Genomic DNA, 19,943 nt, shown 5'->3' on the forward strand with positions numbered 1-19,943 from the left:
TGGTAAGTGGAATTAAAATGGATGGCCACTGGGAGATCCCACTTGTCCTGACGGGCAGAGCGTAGGTGCTCGGTGAAGTGGTCTCCCACTCTACGTCGGGTCTCACCGATAGACAGGAGGCCATACCGGGAGCACTGAACACAGTAAATGACCCCAACAGACTTGTAGGTGAAGTGTTGCCTCACCTGGAAGGATTGTTTGGGACCCTGAGTGGTAGTAAGGGAAGAGGTGTGCAGGCAGGTGTAGCACTTGTGCCAGGAGGGGGATCAGTGGCTGCAAGGATGAGTGCCAGGAGGCCACCCATTTTAATTCTGCTTCCCACTCCCATTCTGATATATCCATCCATGGCCTCCTCTACTGTCAAGATGAAGCCTCACTCAGGTTGGAGGACCAACACCCTATATTCCATTTGGGTAGCCTCCAACCTGATGGCATGAACATAGATTTCTCAAACTTCCACTAATGCCTCCCCTACCCCTTTCACCATCTCCCATTCCCTTGTCTCTCTCTCATGTTATCTCCTTACCCACTCATCACCTCCCTCTGATTCTCCTCCTCCCCACCCCCAGCCCTTTTTTCTACCATGGCCTTCTGCCTCTTTCACCAATCAAATTCCTAGCTCTTTACTTCATCCCTATCACCTGGTGTTTCTCCTCCCCTTCCCCACCTTTCAAAACTACTCCTCAGTATTTTTTTCTCCAGTCCTGCCAAAGGGTTTCAGCCCAAAATGTCGACTATACTTTTTTCCATAGATGTTGCCTAGCCTGCTGAGTTGCTCCAGCATTTTGTGTGTGTTGCTTGGATTATCGGCATCTGCAGATTTTCTCTTGTTCGTGTTTTTCAATCCCTCCTCATAGTCTAACCCCCTCATCTCTGAAATCAGTCTGGTGGACCTCCTCTGCACTGCCTCCAAAGCTGGTGTATCCTTCCTCCACATGCAGGCGCACCAGTACCCTGTTCAGTTGCAGCATAACCTCCCTGCTCTTAAATTCAATCCCTCTAGCAATGAAGGCCTCCATCCTAGTTGCTTCCATGATAACCTGTTGCACCTGCAAACCAATCTTGTGATTCATGCAGAAGCACTCCCAAGTCCCTCTGCACAGCAGCATGCTTCAAATTTCTACCATTTAAATAATAATCTGCTCTTTAATTTTTCCTTCCTAAGTGGATGACCTTACATTTACCAACATTGTACTCCATCTGCCAGACTTGTCCTTGTCCACTCACTTAAGCTATCTATATCTCTCTGCAAACTCTATTTTCTGCACAGCTTGCTTTTTCACTCAATTTAGTATCACGAGCAAACTTAGATACATTGTACTCAGTCCCCTCTTCTAGATCGTTAATGTACATCATGAACAGTCGTGGGCCCAACACCAACCCCTGTGGCACACGACTCACCACTGATTGCTAACCAGAGTAACATCCATGTATCCCAAGTCTTTGCTTTCTGTTAATTAACCAATCCTCTATTCATGCTAATACATCGCCACCAACTCTGTATCCTCATGGATAGTTCTTTTGAGCAGCACCTTTTTGAATGCCTTCTGGAAATCCAAGTAAATAACTTCCATCTGTTCCCCTCTATCCACTGTGCTCGTTATATCCTTAAAGAACTCCAGTAAGTTTCTCAAGCAGGACCTGCTTTTGCTGAATCCATGCTGTGTCTGCCTGATGCATGCATTTCTTTCCAGATGCCTCGCTATTTCTTCTCTAATGATAGCTTCAAGCATTTTCCCAACTACAGATGTTAAACTAAGTGGCTCATAGTTACCTGCCTTTGCATACATCCTTTTTTGAACAGTGGCATGACATTCACCGTCTTCCAATCTGCAGGGACCTGCCCAGACTACAGAGAATTTTGGTAAATTATCACCATAGCCTCTACTATAACTTCTGCCATTTCTTTCAGTACCTTGGGATGCATTCCATCAGGACTAGGGGACTTAACTATATTTAGGCCCACAAGTTTGCTCAGCACTACCTCTTTAGTGATAGCTATAATATCAAGCTCCTCTCTTCCCATCGCATCAATAACATCTCTTTGGCATGTTAGACGTGTCTTCCACCATTAAGACTGACTCAAGATAGTTATTCAAAGCCCTTGCCATTTCCTCATTATCCAATATCAATTCCCCCTTCTTGTTTTCCAGGGGACCTACATTCACTTTATCCGGCCTTTTCCACTTTATATAATATAAAAAATACTTTTACTATCTGTTTTTATATTTTATGCTTTTTTTTCCATAATCTAGCTTCCCTTTCTTTATTGCTTGCTTAGTGGTTTTTGTTGCTTTTTAAAATTTCCTCCATCTTGCAGTATCCCACTACTCTTAGCGACTTTGTATGCAAGAGCTTTTAGTCTGATGCCTTCTTTCATTTCCATAGTTATCCCAGTCTGGCACTCCTCACCTTTACTGTCCTGCTTTTAATCGGAATACACTTTTATTGAGCACTGTGAAAAATCTCTTTGAAAGTCTTCCACTGTTCTTCAACTGTCCCAGCCTATAGCCAGTGTTCCCAGTCTCCACTAGCCGAATCCTCCCTCATCCCATATCTCAGAAAGCATGTATCGTCATTGGAGAGAGTCCAGAGGAGGTTTACAAGGATAATTCCGGGAATGAAGGAGTTATCATGTGAGGAGCGTTTGGTAGCGTTGGTCCTGTACTCACTGGAATTTAAAAGAATTAAGGGGGATCTCATTGAAACCTACAGAAAGTTGAAAGGACTAGATAGAGTGGATGTGGAGAGGATGTTTCCTATGGTGAGTGTATCCAGAACCAGAGAGCACAGCCTCAAAATTGAGTGGCGACCTTTTGCTCCACTGTCTTATGGTCTAAAGAATAATTACTGTAACAGAATCAGGCCAACTTGGGCATTCAATCAGCATGTAGAAAATGACAAGCTTTGCAAGTACAAAAAGAAACAATAAAAAAAGTGAGAATATGAAGACAAATAGTCCTAGAAAGTGAGGCTGTAGGTTGTGGGAACATTTAAATGATGGGGCAAGTGAAATTGAGTGAAGCTATCTCCTTTAGTCAAGAAGCTGATTATTTAGGGGTTGAACAGTTCCTAAACCTGATGTGAGTCCTGAGGCTCTTATACTTCCTTTATGGCTGCAACGAGAAGAGAACATGTCCTGGGTGGCGGCGATCTCTGATAATGGATCCTCCTTTCCTGCAATAGCATTTCACGTAGATGTGCTCAGTGGTTGGGAGGGCTTTTCCCGAGATGGACAGGGCCGTACTCGCTACTTTTTGCAGCACTTTCTGTTCAAGGGCATTGGTGCTTCCATACCAGGCTGTGATGCAGCCAGTCAATATACTCTCCACTACCCATCTATAGAAGTTTTTGTTGAATCTTTGCAAACTCTTAAGGAAGTAGAGGCACTGCTGTGCTTTCTTCATAATTGCACTTACGTGGTAGGCCCAGGAAATGTCCTCTGAAATTATAACACCGAGGAATTTAAAGTTGTTAAATCTCTCCTGCTCTGATTCTCCAACGAGTACTGTCTCATGGATCTCAGATTTCGTTCTCCTGAAGTCTGTAATCAGCTCCTTGGTCTTGCTAACGCTGTGCAGTTAAGGACTCATGGCCATTCAAATTTTTGGTCACAGGCCTAAATACCCAGAATATCAATGCTATGAAGTTCAAATTTTTGCAGTAACAGTTTTGTACATTACAAATGAAACCACCCCCCCCAGTTTCCTTGGCTGTGAAAGGCTAGTGAAGACACTCTCTGATCCCACCAAACTTAATAGATTGAGAAGGCTCTCCCACCCTAAACCCCAGTTTGTGTGGATGCTGTGTGATTTGCTACCTTGTTACAACTTGGTGTCAAGATATAACAGACAGCATACTGCCTATGACGGAAGGAATTATATTTTATGAAAGGGTTAGTAAAGAAAAGAAAGAAAAAAAATAAAAAGGGTCCGTCATAATTAAACAGTCAAATGTGCACAAGGTGAAGCTCATCTCGAACTTCTGTCACTCACACGCTGGGTCCTCAGTCTGTGTGAAAGCACACACCTCCTTCTGAATAAAAACAAAATGCTGGCAGAACTCAGCAGGCCAGACAGCATCTATGGGAGGAGGTAGTGATGACATTTCAGGCCAAATTTCGGCCCAAAACGTCGTCACTACCTCCTCCCACTCCTCCCATAGATGCTGTCTGGCCTGCTGAGTTCTGCCAGCATTTTATGTTTTTATTTATTTCCAGCATCTGCAGATTCACTCGTGTCACCACCTACTGAACATCGCTCGCAATCCATCTTGAACAAATGGTTCTCCAAGACCAACCTTAGTGTCCCTCACCAAAAAACACACCCCAGTTCCACCATCCTAATTGGATGCCCCACATTCTTCATCATCCCTCGTCTTGAACAGTAACCCAAACAGGCTGAAAGCAAAACAGACTGGTCTTACAGAGCTGCTAAATGAAATACCTACAGCATAAAGATGTGAATCAGGGCATTACACAAACATGCTAGACATAAATTAAAATACACTTAAAGTAGTATGCAAGTACTTATAGCTTACATAAGAAAACAAGCATAATGATATTAGTGCAGGGAATCAGGCCCTATGGGCCATTGTGGGAGTACTATCAGTCACCCATCGACACAAATCTTCATTACTCCCACTTTCATTCTCACCACATCCCCTACCTAACATACGCAATGGGCTGTTAACCCGCATTTCTTTGGAATGTGGGAGGAAAATGGAACACCCGAGTGAAATCCACGTAGGCTCAGCAAGAGTGTATGAACTCCATGCAGATAGCTCCTGAGGTCAAGATTGAACTTTCGATTCTGGGGCTGTGAGGCTGAAATCAGTGAATTTTATTTGGCTTTGACATTGATCAACAGAGAAGACTCGCGTGTCAAAGTGATAAAACATTTCTACAAATTAGTCTAAATTTATTTCAGTTATTGAAAACAAAATAATTGATTGCATAATTACTCACCTCCTTCAGTGTATGAAAGCCAAAAGCATCCACTGTGATTCAGTGCTGTAAAACAATAAACCATGAAAACTTCCAATGTGGGGGATACTTTTTATAGGCACTGTTCAGCCATTGCTCACCCATCATGCCACGCTTAGGTCAGAGAAATCACATTGCAGCGAGTTAAGGGTAGAGCTTCAGCCTCACAGCCCCAGTTCAATCTTGACCTCAGGAGCTATCTGCCTGGAGTGCGCACACTTGCTGAGCCTACGTGGATTCCCACGTAGAGTGGTAGAACTTTGGCTCATTTGGGCTTCGATGCTAACAGGTCAAGGCGAGGCAAGTTACCTGTGAAGAATAGAAACAGGAAATATGTTTGTGAGGCTGGTGTTCTGTACTGGGTGTCAAATATAGGAAATCCGGGAGACTCCCAGCCTCACAGATGGTGAAATCTGCACCAGGTGTGTTGAGCTGCAGTTGCTTAGGGACTAGGTCAGGGAAAGTGAGGAGGTTATAGAGGGGAGCTATAGGCAAGTAGTCACACCAGGGCCTTGGGAGACAGGTAAGTGAGTAACAGTCGGAAGAGGGAAGGGCAAGAGAGCACCCCTGTGGCTACCTCCCTTAACAATAAGTACTCCTGTTTGAGTACTGTTTGGTGGGGGGGGGGGGGGAATGGTCTACCTGGGGGAAGCATCAGTAGCTGTGCCTCTAGCACACAGTGTAACCCTGTGGCTCAGAAGGGCAGGGAAAGAAAGAAGGCAGCAGTAATAGGAAACTCTATGGTTAGGGGGTCAGACAGGTGATTCTGTGGACGCAGGAAAGAAACACGGATGGTAGTTTGCCTCCCAGGTGCCAGGGTCTGGGATGTTTCTGATTGCGTCCACGATATCCTGCAGTGGGAAGGTGAACAGACAGAGGTCGTGATACATATTGGTACCAACAACATAGGTAGGAAAAGGGAGGAGGTACTAAAACAGACTACAGGGAGTTAGGAAGTTGAGAAGCAGGACCTCCTAGGTAGTAATCTTGTGATTACTGCCTGTGCCATGCGACAGTGAAAATAGGAATAGAGTGAGTTGGAGGATAAATATGTAGCTGAGGGTTTGAAGCAGGGGCAGGGATTCAGATTTCTGGATCATTGGGACCTCTTTTGGGGCAGGCGCAACCTGTACAGAAAGGATGGGTTGCACTTGAATCTGAGGGAGACCAATATTCTGGCAGGGGGGTTTGCAGACTATTGGGGAGAGTTTAAACAAGAATTGCTGGGGGCTGGGAACCAAACTGAAGAGACAGAGGAAGGGGCAGTTGGCTCACAAATAGAGAAAGCTTTGAGAGGGAGGATAGGCAGGAGATAGAGAAGGGATACGCTCAGACTGATGTGTTGAGATGTGTCTATTTTAACAGAAGCATCATGAACAAAGTGGATGAGCTTAGAGCCTGGATCAGTATGATGTTGTGGCCGTTAGAGACTAGGATGGCTCAGGAGCAGGAACGGTTACTTAGAGTGTCAGGCTTTAGATATTTCAGAAAGGACAGGGAGGGAGGCAAAAGAGATGGGGTCATGGCACTGTTGATCAGAAATAGCGTCACAGCTGCAGAAAAGGAGGAGGTCATAAAGGGATTGTTTACTGAGTCTCTGTGGGTGGAAGTTAGAAACAGAAAGGGGTCAATATTAACAGGGTTGTTGCGGTTGGAGATTTTAATTACCCAAATATTGACTGGCATCTCCCTAGTACAAGGGGTTTAGATGGGGTGGAGTTTGTTATGTGTGTTCAGCAAAGTTTCGTGACACAATATGTAGATAAGCCTACAAGAGGAGAGGCTGTACTTGATCTGGTATTGGGAAATGAACCTGGTCAGGTCTCAGTGAGAGAATTTGACATAGTGATCACAATTCTATCTCCTTTACCATAGCATTGGAAAGGGATAGGAACAGACAAGTTAGGAAAGTATTTAATTGGAGTAAGGGGAAATATGAAGCTTTCAGACAGGAACTTGGAAGCATAAATTAGAAACAGGTGTTCTCATGGAAATGTATGGCAGAAATGTGGCAAATGTTCAGGGAATATTTGCGTGGTGTACTGCATAGGTATGTTCCAATGATACAGGGAAAGGATGGTAGGGTACAGGAACCATGGTGTACAAAGGCTATTGAAAAGCTTGTCAAGAAGAAAAGAAAAGCTTATGAAAGGTTCAAAAAGCTAGGTAATGATAGAGGTGTAGAAGATTATAAAGCTAGCAGGAAGGAGCTTAAGAATGAAATTAGGGGAGTCAAGGGGAGAAGGGGTCATGAGAAGGCCTTGGCAAGCAGGATTAAGGAAAACCCCAGGGCATTCTACAAGTACGTGAAGAGCAAGAGGATAAGATGTGAGAGAATAGGACCAACCAGTGGAAAAGTGTGTATGGAACCAGAGGAGATAGCTGAGGTACTTAATGAATACTTTGCTTCAGTATTCACTACAGAAATGGATCTTGGCAATTGTATGGATGACTTCCAGCAGATTGAAAAGCTAGAGCTCATAGACATTAAGAGGATGTGCTGGAGATTTTGGAAAGCATCAAGTTGGGTAAATTACCGGGATCAGATGAGATGTACCCCAGGCTACTGTGGGAGGCGATGGAGGAGATTGCTGAGCCTCTGGCAATGATCTTTGCATCGTCAGTGTAGATGGGAGAGGTTCCAGCAAATTGGAGGGTTGCAGATGTTGTTTCCTTATTCAAGTAAGGGAGTAGAAATAGCCCAGGAAATTATAGACCAGTGAGTTTTACTTCAGTAGTTGGTAAGTTGATGGAAAATATCTTGGGAGGCAGGATTTATTATGCCTCTCAAATGTTCATATGATTAGGAATAGTCAGCATGGCTTTGTCAAAGGCAGGTCATGCTTTACGAGCCTGATTGAACTTTGAGGATGTGAGTAAACGCAGTGATGAAGGTCGAGCAGTAGATGTAGTGTATATGGATTTCAGCAAGGCATTTGATAAGGTACCCCATGCAAGGCTTATTGAGAAAGTAAGGAGACATGGGATCCAAGGGACGCTTTGTGGATCCAGAACTGGCTTGCCCATAGAAGGCAGAGAGTGGTTGTAGATGGGTCATATTCTGCATGGAGGCTGGTGACCAGTGGTGTGCCAACAGATCAGGGATCTGTTCTGGGATCCCTTCTCTTCGTGACTTTTATAACTGACCTGGATGAGGAAGTGGAGGGATGGGTTAGTAAATTTCTGATGACACAAAGGTTGGGGGTGTTGTAGATAGCATGGAGGGCTGTCAGAGGTTATCGTGGGACATCGATAGGTTGCAAAACTGGGCTGTGAAGTGTCAGATGGAGTTCAACCCAGAGAAGTGTAAGGTGGTTCATTTTGGTAGGTCAAATATGATGGCAGAATATAGTGTTAATGGTGAGACTCTTGGCAGTGTGGAGGATCAGAGGGATCAGTGCTGATATTAAACCTGATTCTGATTTTGTTCTGCTCTTTAAGTAAACTAAGCCCTATCCTCTCCCACTTGGCAGATAGCTCCCATGAGCACTGGCCTCCAAGTGTCATGGATATAAACTGGTTGCAGAAGTTGTATACTTTAGATTAGTAGTGTTCAATCAAGAAAGCTTGTCTACTGAAGTAGGAAGATGGGATATTAGATGTCAGGTGGAAGAGACAGATAGATGTTTGTGAATGTTCCCACTCCACACTTTTCTGGTCACTATCTCATCAGACACCCTCTGTCTTCAGGGCTAAGTGAGTTATGGTTCTGGTTTAGAGGGTCATTTGGATACTGTAGACACTGTATGCTTCCAGACAGGGACTAGTCTACCCTGGATTGGGTAATCACTGACTTCATAGGATCACCATATTTGTTAACTTCACCAGGTCACCTCCCGAAGCAGAGACAACGATCCCAATGACTATGTGGAACAAGATGGTGAGAAGCAGTTCTGCAGGGCTGTGGGGGAGGGGGAATTGAGTGGTGCTGGGTAAACCTGGGAGGGGGAGAGGAATGGGGTCAATGGGATTGAGGTGATTCTGGGGTTAGGGAATGGAGAAGGTTTAAGGGAGCAAAAGTTCTGGAGAAGGGAGTGGGGCTGAGCTTCAGGGAAGGTTCCCAGAGGGAATCTGGGGTGAGAGAGACGAGTGGTGTATGGAGAGGAGGGACAAAGTCATTGGGGAGTGATTCAGAGCAGGCAGGGTTTGTGGAGCGGCAGGAAGAGAAATGAGGTTCAAAATACAGGGTGGAGGGAAGGGTTAGAGATAAAGAGGAGGGCATTGGGTGTAAGGCTGGAGTTCTGGAGATGAGGTTTTGGAGGATGGTTGAAGTTGGTTCAAGGAATAGAGCTCAGGGAGGTCAGAGTTAAGGGGGTGCTTCAGAGTGGAGAGTTGCAGGAGAGGTAGAGTTGTGGAAGGGAAAGGGGCAGAGTTGAGGGGGTTGTTGGAAGATGGTTGAAGTTGTAAAGAGGGTGGACAGAGCTGGGGATGCTGCAGAGTGGAGGGTGTTGCAAGTGGTGGAGTTGTGAAGGAGAAGGAGTGGAGTACAGACTGGAGGGTGTGTGGAGGGGAGTGTTTCAGAGTGGAAGGTGTTGGGAGGGTCAGGGTTGAGCAAGTATTGTGGATGGATGTTAATCCTGCATTCCACAGACATCCTGATTGTGAAGCTACGGAAAGGCCAGGAACTCCGTCTCCGTGCTTATGCCAAGAAAGGCTTTGGAAAAGAGCATGCCAAGTGGAACCCAACGGCTGGGGTGTCCTTTGAGTACGACCCTGACAATGCCCTGCGACACACTGTCTACCCCAAGCCTGAGGAGTGGTAGGTCTCATCTGGGTGTGAGGGAGGGGGTCGGGACCCCAGGATGGCAATGGATGATGTGGTTGAGTGGGAATTTCCCATTAGATCTGGAGATAATGTTGTCCAGAAGGTTCTTTAGAAGTCAAGAATGAGGTGTCATTTTATTAGATGTTCATCAGATGCTCTCCATTTATACTGCAAACTGGTCTAAGCTGGCCATGGATAAGCAGTCTTTTCGGTGGAGATGGCCACTGGAAAAGTCCTGTCTGCATTATACTGCTGTAATGCCTCAATCTTACTGATAAAGAGACTACAGGCAGTGCCTGAGTTACTAACATCCCACTTACGGACAACTCGTATTTACGAATGGAGGGAGGAGAACGCTGTCCGCCATCTTAAGTTGGATCACGGTGCCATCTGCCATTCTAAGTCATTGCCATTAACACTGTTGAGTGTGTAACTTTGTATTTGGCTTAAATATTTCTTAGCAAGATTCACCCTGAATGCCCCCCCCCCCCGCCTTTTCCAGTCAGCACCGCCCCCATTTGTCCCATTTAACCTGTCTCAGCGTGGGTGGACTTTGGACCCGGAGCTGCACAAGACCCGCCACCTGTGGCTGCTGCTGTATTTTTAGTGCGATCGTGAACAGTAGCCAGATCAGAAATGCTGATCAAGTCAACTAGTTCCTAAAGAGAACTCTGATAGGCCAATCAGACAGTTCACTGCTGCTCAGCAATAGAACATGAAATGCGCTGTTTTCTGTTCTGTTGACGGAAAACAACACGATGGAAATTAAAGTGGAAATAAAGAAATTGGAAAGCGGTGAAATGCCATCGGTCATTGGCAAAGCTTTAGGCTAAAGTCGGTCAACAATCGGAACAACTTTAAAGGATACAGGTAAAGGATTACTAAGCCAAGCAGTGGTTTAATTATTGAAATACATGTTTCTTAAATTTTATATGCATAGAAAGGTAAAATATATACTATATACTAAGATAAACATTTGACTAACTGACATTAAATAATACCAGATTTCCCTGTTCCGACTTACGTACAAATCTGACTTAAAGACTGACTCAGGAACAGAACTTGTTCGTAACCCAGGGACTGCCTGTACAGAAATACTGAGTTACTAAAAAATAAAACATAAGCAAGAGTATAAAAGCTAAAACTACAAAGAAAAATAAATTTAAATCTTACTCCAACATCATGACCCTGGTTGAAAGAGGTTGTCCCACTGACCCCCTCCCCAACATCCCCAGGGATGAGCAGAGGGTGGGTGGGTGGTGATGGAAGAGGGAGGGAGCAGAGGTAGGGGTGAGCTAATTTCTCAATGTTTTGGTGGAACTTGCAGGCCGAAGAGTGAGTACTCAGAGCTGGATGACGAAGAGATTCAGGCACCGTACGACCCCAATGGTAAACCAGAAAGGTGAGCACTTCGTCTATCCCACACACACCTCAGCATGGCAGGACCTCTGCTGGGTGAACGTGAAAATGTGTGCATTAGTAATCATTGGGCAGTGTAGCAGATAGTGGAATATAGATCATTTGCAGTTATGGCTGGGGCAAGAGCAAATGGCCATGAATTTCAGCAAGTGTGAGGTGTTCTCTCGGATGTGAAGGGACTGTTCAAGGAATACTCTTAATAGTGCTATTGCACAAAGGCAGGATAGTCAGAAGAGGGTCAGTGGATATTGTTTACTTGGATTTTCAGAGGACCTTTTGACAAGGTGCTGCACATGAGGCTGCTTAACTTAATAAAAGTCCATGGTATAAAAAAAAGATACTAGCGTGAGTAGAAAATTGGATGCCTGGCGGGGGCAAAGATGGAAAATAAAGGCCTGTTATGGTTGGCTGCTGGTGACTAGTGGTATTCTGCAGAGATCAGTATTGGGACTGCTTCTTTTCACATTGTCATTGATTTGGTCAATGGATTTGATGGCTTTGTAGTTAGCAGATGATACAATGAGGTGGAGCAGCAGTTAGTGCTGAAGAAGCAGGGAGTCTGCTGAAAGATTAGGGGAATGAGCAAAAACGTGGCAGATGGAATACAGTCTAAGGAATTGTATGGTCATGCACTTTGATAGAAGGAGTAAAGGTATGGAGAAATTTCAGTAATCAGAGGTGCAAAGGGACTAGAGAAGCCTTGTGCAGGATTCCCTAATGCTTAACTTGCAGGTTGAGGAAGGAAAGCAAATGCAATGTTAGCATTCATTTTGAGAGGGCTAGAATATAAAAGCAAGGATGTAATGCTGAGGTTTTATAAAGCATTGGTCACTAGAATACTACAGCACAGTACAGGCCCTTCAGCCGCCAATGTTGTGCCGACCCATATATTCCTTAAAAAGTAGTATTAAACCCACACTACCCTGTAACCCTCTATTTTTCTTTCATCCATGTGCCTGTCCAAGAGGCTCTTAAATATCCCTAATGTTTTAGCCTCCACTACCATCCTTGGCAAGTCATTCCAGGCACCCACAACCCTCTGTGTAAAAGAAAACTTACCCCTGATGTCTCCCCTAAACTTCCCTCCCTTAACTTTGTACATATGCCCTCTGGTGTTTGCTATAAACAAGTACTGGTTATCGACCCTATCTATGCCTCTCATAATCATGTAGTCCTCTGTCAAGTCCCCTCTCATTCTTCTATGCTCCAAAGAGAAAAGTCCCAGCTCTGCTAACCTTGCCTCACAAGACTTGTTCTCCAATCCAGGCAACATCCTGGTATATCTCTGCACCCTCTCCATAGCTTCCACATCCTATAATGAGGTGACCAGAACTGAACAATACTCTGTGTGGTCTCACCAAAGATTTGTAGAATTGCAACATGACCTCTCTACTCTTGAAGTAAATCCCTCTATTAATGAAGCCTAGCATCCCATAGGCCTTCGACTATCCTATCAACCTGTGAAGCGACTTGAGGAATGTATGGATTTGAACCCCAAGGTCACCTAATTACAGGGAGGATATTAATAAGGTTGAAAGAGTGCAGAGAAGGTTTACAAGGATGTTGCCAGGACTTGAGAAACTGAGTTACAGAGAAAGGTTGAATAGGTAAAGACTATTCCCTGGAGCGTAGGAGAATGAGGTAGGAGATAGAGCTGTATAAACTTATGATGGGTATAGATAGAGCAAACGCAAGCAGGCTTTTTCCACTGAGGCCGGGGGGGGGGGGGGGGGGAGAAAAAACCAGAGGTCATGGGTTAAGGGTGAAGGGGGAAGTTTAAAGGGAACATTAGAGGGGTTTCCTCACACAGAGAGTGGTGGGAGTGTGGAATGAGCTGCCAGATGAAGTGAATGCGGGCTCACTTTTGACATTTAAGAAAAACTTGGACAGGGACGTGGATGAGAGGTATATGGAGGGATATGGCCCAGGTGCAGGTCAGTGGGACTAGGCAGAAAAATGGTTTGCCACAGTCAAGAAGGGCCAAAAGGCTGTAATGTTCTATGGTTCTATGGTCCCTCTGTTCATCCACACTCTTAAGTAACCAACCATTAACCTACTGTGCCAGTGATCTTTTCTCTCACTTCCCACAGCAACGGGGTATATCACATCCAGCCCTGGAGACTTATCAATCTTGATGTTTTTAAAGAAGATTCAACACTACTTCTTCCTTAAACTCCACATTGTCTAGCACACAGGCCTGTTCTATTACAACCCTACCCTGATCAAGGTACTTTTCACTTGTGAATACTGAACTAAAGTATTCATTTAGGACCTCCCCAGCCTTTTCCGTCTCCAGGCACATGTTGCCTTCTTTATCCTTTAGCGGCCCCACCTTCATTCTTGTCATCCTTCTGTTCTTCACATACGCATAGAACGCCTTGGGGTTCTTCTTAAGCTCCTTCCTGGCTACCCTACATTTCTCATGAGCCCCTCCTGCTTCTTATAACTAACAAATGCTTCCTTCTTCACCTTGAAGAGTTGCCACACGTGTTTCATCAGTGGTTCCCTTTTCCTACCTTTTTCCCTTGTCTCAGTGGGACAAACCTATCCTGAACCCAGCTCAAGTGGTCCCAAGCAATACCGACTGGGTAGCCTCCAACCTGGTGGCATGAACATTGACTTCTCTAACTTCCATTAATGCCCCTCCTCCCCTTCTTACCCCATCCCTGACATATTTAGTTGTTTGTTTTTTTACCCCCCTCTCTCTACCTGTGCTCCATCTCCATCTGGTGCTCCCCTCCCCCTTTCTTTCTCCCTAGGCCTCCCGTCCCATGATCCTTTCCCTTTTCCAGCTCTGTATCACTTTTGCCAATCACCTTTCCTGCTTTTAGCTTCATCCCACCTCCTCTGGTCTTCTCCTATCATTTCGGATTTCCCCCTCCCCCTCTCAAATCTCTTACTATCTTCCTTTCAGTTAGTCCTAACAAAGAGTCTCGGCCTGAAACGTCGACAGTGCTTCTCCCTATAGATGTTGCTTGGCCTGCTGTGTTCCACCAGCATTTTGTAGGAACATAAAGATTCTGTACCCTCAAAATTTCACCTTTAAATTACCTCCATTTCTCTATTACATCCTTCCCATAAAACAAATTGTCCCATCCACTCCTTCTAAATCCTTTCACATGTCCTCAAAGTTGGCCTTTCTCCAATCAGAAATCTCAACCCTGGGTCCGGACCTATCCTTCTCCATAATTATATTGAAACTAATGGTATTGTGATCACTGGACCCAAAGTGCTCCCAAAACATACCTCCATCACCTGACCTATCTCATTCCCTAACAGAAGATCCAACACTGCCCCTTCTCTAGTTGGTACCTCTATGTATTGCTGCAAAAAACTACCCTGCACCCATTTTACAAACTCCAGCCCTTTTACAGTATGGGCTTCCCAGTCTATGTGTGGAAACTTAAAATCTCCCACAATCACAACCTTGTGCTTACTACAAATATCTGCTATCTCCTCACAAATTTGCTCCTCCAATTCTCGCTCCCCATTAGGTGGTCTATAATACACCCCTATAAGTGTTAATACACCTTTCCCATTCCTCAGTTCCACCTAAATAGTCTCCCTAGATGAGCCCACTAATCTATCCTGCCAGAGCACTGTTGTAATATTTTCTCTGACAATGCAACACCTCCCCCTCTTGTCCCCATCCAGTTCTATCACACCTGAAGCAACAAAATCCAGGAATATTTAGTTGCCAATCACACCCCTCCTGCAACCATGTTTCACTAATAGCTACAACATCATATTTCCAGGTATCAGTCCATGCTCTAAGCTCATCCACCTTTTTTACAATGCTCCTAGCATTAAAATAAATCCATTTAAGTAATTCTCCACCTCCTTCCTCTGTTTATCTCTAACGGTGCAAACAACTTTACTATCTTTTTCTTCCTTCTCCCCTACATCTGTTCCTGCACACTTTTTCCCCTCCCCCCCCCCGTATCTAGTTTAAATCCACAGGAGCCTCGCTAGCAAACCTAACTGCAAGAATATTTGTCCCCCTCCAGTTCAAATGTAAACCATCCCGCCGGAACAGGTCCCACCTTCTCTGGAAAACTGCCCAATTATCTATAAATCCGAAGCCCTCCCTCCTGCACCATGTCTTCAGCCACGTGTTGATCTGCGCTATCTTACTATTTCTAAACCCGCCTGCACGTGGCACTGGTAGCCACGTCATTGGTCCCTACATGGATCACGACATCCGGCCGTTCACCCTCCCTCTTGAGAATACTGAGAACTCAATCAGAGATATCACGGACCCTGGCACCAGGGAGGCAACAGAGGTTCCACAGAACCTCTTATCTGTTCCGCTAACTATTGAATCCCCTGTCACTACTGCTCTCCTCTTTTCCCTCCTTCCCTTCTGAGTAGAGGGTCGTCTCAGTGCCAGAGACAGACCACTGTAACTTGTCCCTGGTAGGTCATCCCCACCAACAGTATCCAAAACAGTATACTTATTGTTGATGGGAACGGCCACAGGGGTGCTCTGCTCTTCCTGGCTATTCCCCTACCCTCTCCTGACAGGCATCCAGTTACCTGCCTCCTGAGTTTTAGGGGTGACTATCTCCCTGAAACTCCTGGCTACTTCTGCCTCACGAATGAGGCAAAGTTCATCCAACACCAGGTCCCTAACTCAGTTTGTCAGGAGCTGCAGCTGGATGCACCTTTTCCAGATGTAGTCATCAGGAACAATTGTGCTCACCCTGACTTTCCACATACTGCAAATGGAGCACTCAACTGCTGCCTCCATTACCTAATTCTAAGTTAATTAGATTAATTAAAGGAGCTTACCCAGCCTTACCTCACTTGGAGTGAAGCTCGTCTTCTGCTCGCCAAAGCCTTCCTACTGTCTCCCTCTACTCCGTCACCCGCTACTATGTCACCCACTCCATTAATCTGCTTGCATTTTAACTCTCCCGCTGCCTCACGGGCCGACTTTCACGCGCTTGTGCAGTTGTGCCCCGTTCAGCTGCCAAAGAAGAAGCCCTACTTGTAGAAGGCCTTCAGGTTTACCTTCACATTATCTGCCAAACCAACCTCATGTCTTCTTTTTGCCATCCTGATTTCCTTCTTTAGTATTTTCTCACATTCTCTATACTCTTCAAGTACCTCATTTGTTCCTTGTGCCTATACCTGCTATACACCTCTCCCTTTTTCTTAACCAGATTGCCAATATCCTTTAAAAACAAAGATTCCCTATGCCTGTTGACTTTGCCTTTAATCCTGGCAAGAACATGTAAACTCTGCACTCTCAAAATTTCACCTTTGAAGGCCTTCCACCTGCTGAACACATCCTTGCCAGAAAACAACTTATCCCAATCCACTCTTCCTAGATCCTTTCTCATTTCCACAAAATTGGCCCCTTCTCCAATTTAGAACCTCAACTTGCAGACCAGACTTGTCCATTATTAACTTGAAACTAGTGACATTATGATCACTGGACCCAAATTGTTCACCTACACATACTTCTGTCACCTGACCTGTCTGGTTCCCTAACAGGAGATCAAGTATTACATCCTCTCTTCTAAGTGCCTCTATATATTGATTTAGAAAACTTTCCTGAACACATTTGACAGACTCCAAGCCATCTAGCCCTTTCACAGTGTGGGAGTCCCAGTCAATATGTGGAAAGTTAAAATCTCCTACAATTGCAACTTTCTGTTTCTTACATTGGTCTGCTCTCTCTCTACAGATTTGCTCCTCCAATTCTCTGACTATTGGGTGGTCTATAATACAACCCTATTAGTGTGGTTACACCTTTCCCGTTCCTCAGTTCCACCCATATGGCCTTTGTAGACAAGCCCTCCAGGCTGTCCTGCCTATGCACAGCTGTGATATTTTCCCTGCCAAGTAATGCCACTCCTCCCTCTTTCATCCCTCCCCCTCTATCACAACTGAAGCAACAGAACCCTGGAACATTAAGCTGTCAGTCCTGCCCCTCCTGCAACCAAGTCTCACTAATAGCAATAATGTCATAATCTCACATGCTAATCCACACCCTAAGCTCATTTGCCTTACCTACAATACTCCTTGCATTGAAATAGATGCACTTGAGAACATTTCTATCACGAACAAACTTTTGATTCCTGTCTACATGCAGTCCCCACATGACCTTTATCCTCCTATCTGTTCTAACACTCTGGTCACCCTGCCACTGCAAATCTAGTTTAAACCCCCCCCCCCCCCCCCCAGAGCAGCTGTAGCAAACCTACCCGCAAGGATGTTGGTTCTCCTCCAGTTCAGGTGCAAACTGTCTCATCAGAACAGGTCCCACCTTCCCTGGAACGAGGTCCAATTGTCCAGAAACATGAAGCCCTCCATCCTGCAGCATCTCCTTAGCAATGTATTTAGTTGCATTATCTTCCTATTTCTAGCCTCACTAGCACATGGCACGGGTAGCAATTCTGAGATTGTAACCCTGGAGGTCCTGTCCTTCAACTTTCCTCCCAGCTCCCTTTACAGAACCTACTCCTCCTTCCTATCCACATCGTTGGTTCCTACATGGATAACGTCTGGCTGCTCACCCTCCCTTCTGAGAGTACCAAGAACTCAATCCGGGATATCACAGACCCTGGAACCAGGGAGGCAACAGATCATCTGAGATTTTCAGTCTTTCCCATAGAACCTCTTATCTGTCCCCTTAACGATCAAATCCCCTATCACTACTGCTCTCCTCTTTTCCCTCCTTCCCTTCTGAGCTGAGGGTCCAGTCTCCCAGAAACTCCTGGCTATTTCTACCTCTGCCTCACAAATGATCCAAAGTTCATCCAGCTCCAGTTCCCTAACTTCGATTTGCCTGGAGCTGCAGCTGGGGCCTCCATTACCTACTCCAAATTTAATTAAATTAGTTAAAGGAACTTACCCAGCCTTATCTCACTGGGAGCAAGCTTGTCCTCAGCCTCTGCTTGCCAAAGCCTCAATGCTCCACTCCTACCCTGAGCCACTCACATACTGGTCATTCCTCTTCAGTTACTCCTCCTTTTATTTGTCCCTGCCAATTATCTGAAGTACTCACTCCCTCTAATCAACTAATCAAAACTCTGTTTAACCCTTCAGTTGCCCTCCACACTCCTTTTAAAACACACTCACCTCAGCTCAGCTGCTTCTGAGCACTCCCCTGAGCCCCTCGCTCCTCTTCCTGTGCAATGGTCCCCGCTCCATGCTCCTTTTAAAGCACACTTACCTCAGCTCCTCAGCTGCTTCTGAGCACTCACCTCAGCTCCTCAGCTGCTGCCCAGCACTCCAGTTGAATATCAAACAAATGAACCTTCTTGACCATCCTCCCATGGAAGACCTTGTCAAATACCTTACTAAAGTCCAACATCCATTACTTTGCCTTCATCCACTTTCCTGGTAACTTCCTCGAGAAACTCATAAGATTTATTAGGCATAACGTACCATGCACAAACCTATTTTGACTATCCTTTATTGTTCCATGTCTATCCAAGTACCTGTATATCCGGTCCCTTAAAATATCTTCCAATAACTTTCCCACAACTGCTGTCAGACTCACCAGCCTATAATTTCCGGTTTCTGTGTGGAGCCTTTTATAAACAGTGGAACAACATTGGCTATCCTGTAATCCTCTGATACCTTTTCTGTTGCTAAGGATGTTTTAATTATCTCTGCTAGGGCCATGGCAATTGCTGCACTTGCCTCCCATAGGGTCCAATGTCCTACACCTTGTCCGGGCCTGGGGTTTTATCCACCCTGATTTGCTTCAGGTTTATAGACTCTGTATACACTCTGTATCCATCGTCCATGTAAATACAGATGCAAAGAATGCATTTAAGATCTCCCTATCTGTTTTGGTTCCCCACCTAGGTTATCATTCTGGTCTTCCAGTAGACCAATTTTGTCCCTAGCAATCTTTTTGCTCTTAACATATCTGTAGAATTCCTTTGGATTCTCCTTCACCTTGTCTGCTAGATCAACTTCATGCCTTCTTTTAGCCTTCCTGATTTCTTTCTTAAAGTGTTCTCTTGTATTACTTGTAATTATTTGTTCCTATTTGCATATACCTACTATACACCACATTTTTCCTCTTAGCCCCAATGTAACTTGAAAACCAAGGTTCCCTACACTTGTTACCTTTACCTTTTATTCTGACAGGCACATACTCTCAAAATTTGAAGTCCTCCCACTTTCCAAGTACACCTTTGCCAGTCTCTCCCAATCCACACTTGCCAGGTCATTTCTGATAACATCAAAATGACCTTTCCCCAATTTAGAATCTCAACCCGCGGACTAGCCCTATCTCTTTCCATACTTACGTTGAAACTAACAGCATTGTGCTCATTGGATACAAAGTGTTCCTGTACACAAACTTCTGTCACATGCCCTCTCTCTTGGATAGGTTAGGTGAGTGGGCAAATTCATGGCAGATGCAATTTAATGTGGATAAATGTGAGGTTATCCACTTTGGTTTCAAGAACAGGAGAACAGATTATTATCTGAATGGTGGCCAATTAGGAAAAGGGGAGTTGCAACGAGACTTGGGTGTCATTGTACACCAGTCATTGAAAGTGGGCATGCAGGTACAGGCAAATGGTATGTTGGCATTCATAGCAAGAGGATTTGAGTACAGGAGCAGGGAAGTTCTACTGTAGTTGTACAAGGCCTTGGTGAGACCACACCTAGAGTATAATGTGCAGTTTTGGTCCCCTTATCTGAGGAAAGACATTATTGCCATAGAGGGAGTACAAAGAAGGTTCACCAGATTGATTCCTGGGATGGCAGGACTTTCATATGAAGAAAGACTGGATCGACTAGGCT

The 19,943-nt window shown here is 45.0% G+C and overlaps 1 protein-coding gene across 2 annotated transcripts in view; it reads left to right on the forward strand.

Moving 5' to 3' along the window:
• polr2c (RNA polymerase II subunit C) overlaps nt 1–19,943 on the forward strand; it is a 40,808-nt gene that overhangs the window by 17,248 nt on the left and 3,617 nt on the right. For both annotated transcript variants that reach the window (XM_059992455.1, XM_059992456.1), the window contains 3 exons: nt 8,813–8,864; nt 9,575–9,743; nt 11,077–11,151. In XM_059992455.1, the coding sequence (XP_059848438.1) occupies nt 8,813–8,864; nt 9,575–9,743; nt 11,077–11,151 (296 nt within the window). The remainder of the gene's footprint in view (nt 1–8,812; nt 8,865–9,574; nt 9,744–11,076; nt 11,152–19,943) is intronic.

This window comes from Hypanus sabinus, chromosome 17, assembly GCF_030144855.1.
Source record: "Hypanus sabinus isolate sHypSab1 chromosome 17, sHypSab1.hap1, whole genome shotgun sequence".
NCBI classification, from domain to species: Eukaryota; Metazoa; Chordata; class Chondrichthyes; order Myliobatiformes; family Dasyatidae; genus Hypanus; species Hypanus sabinus.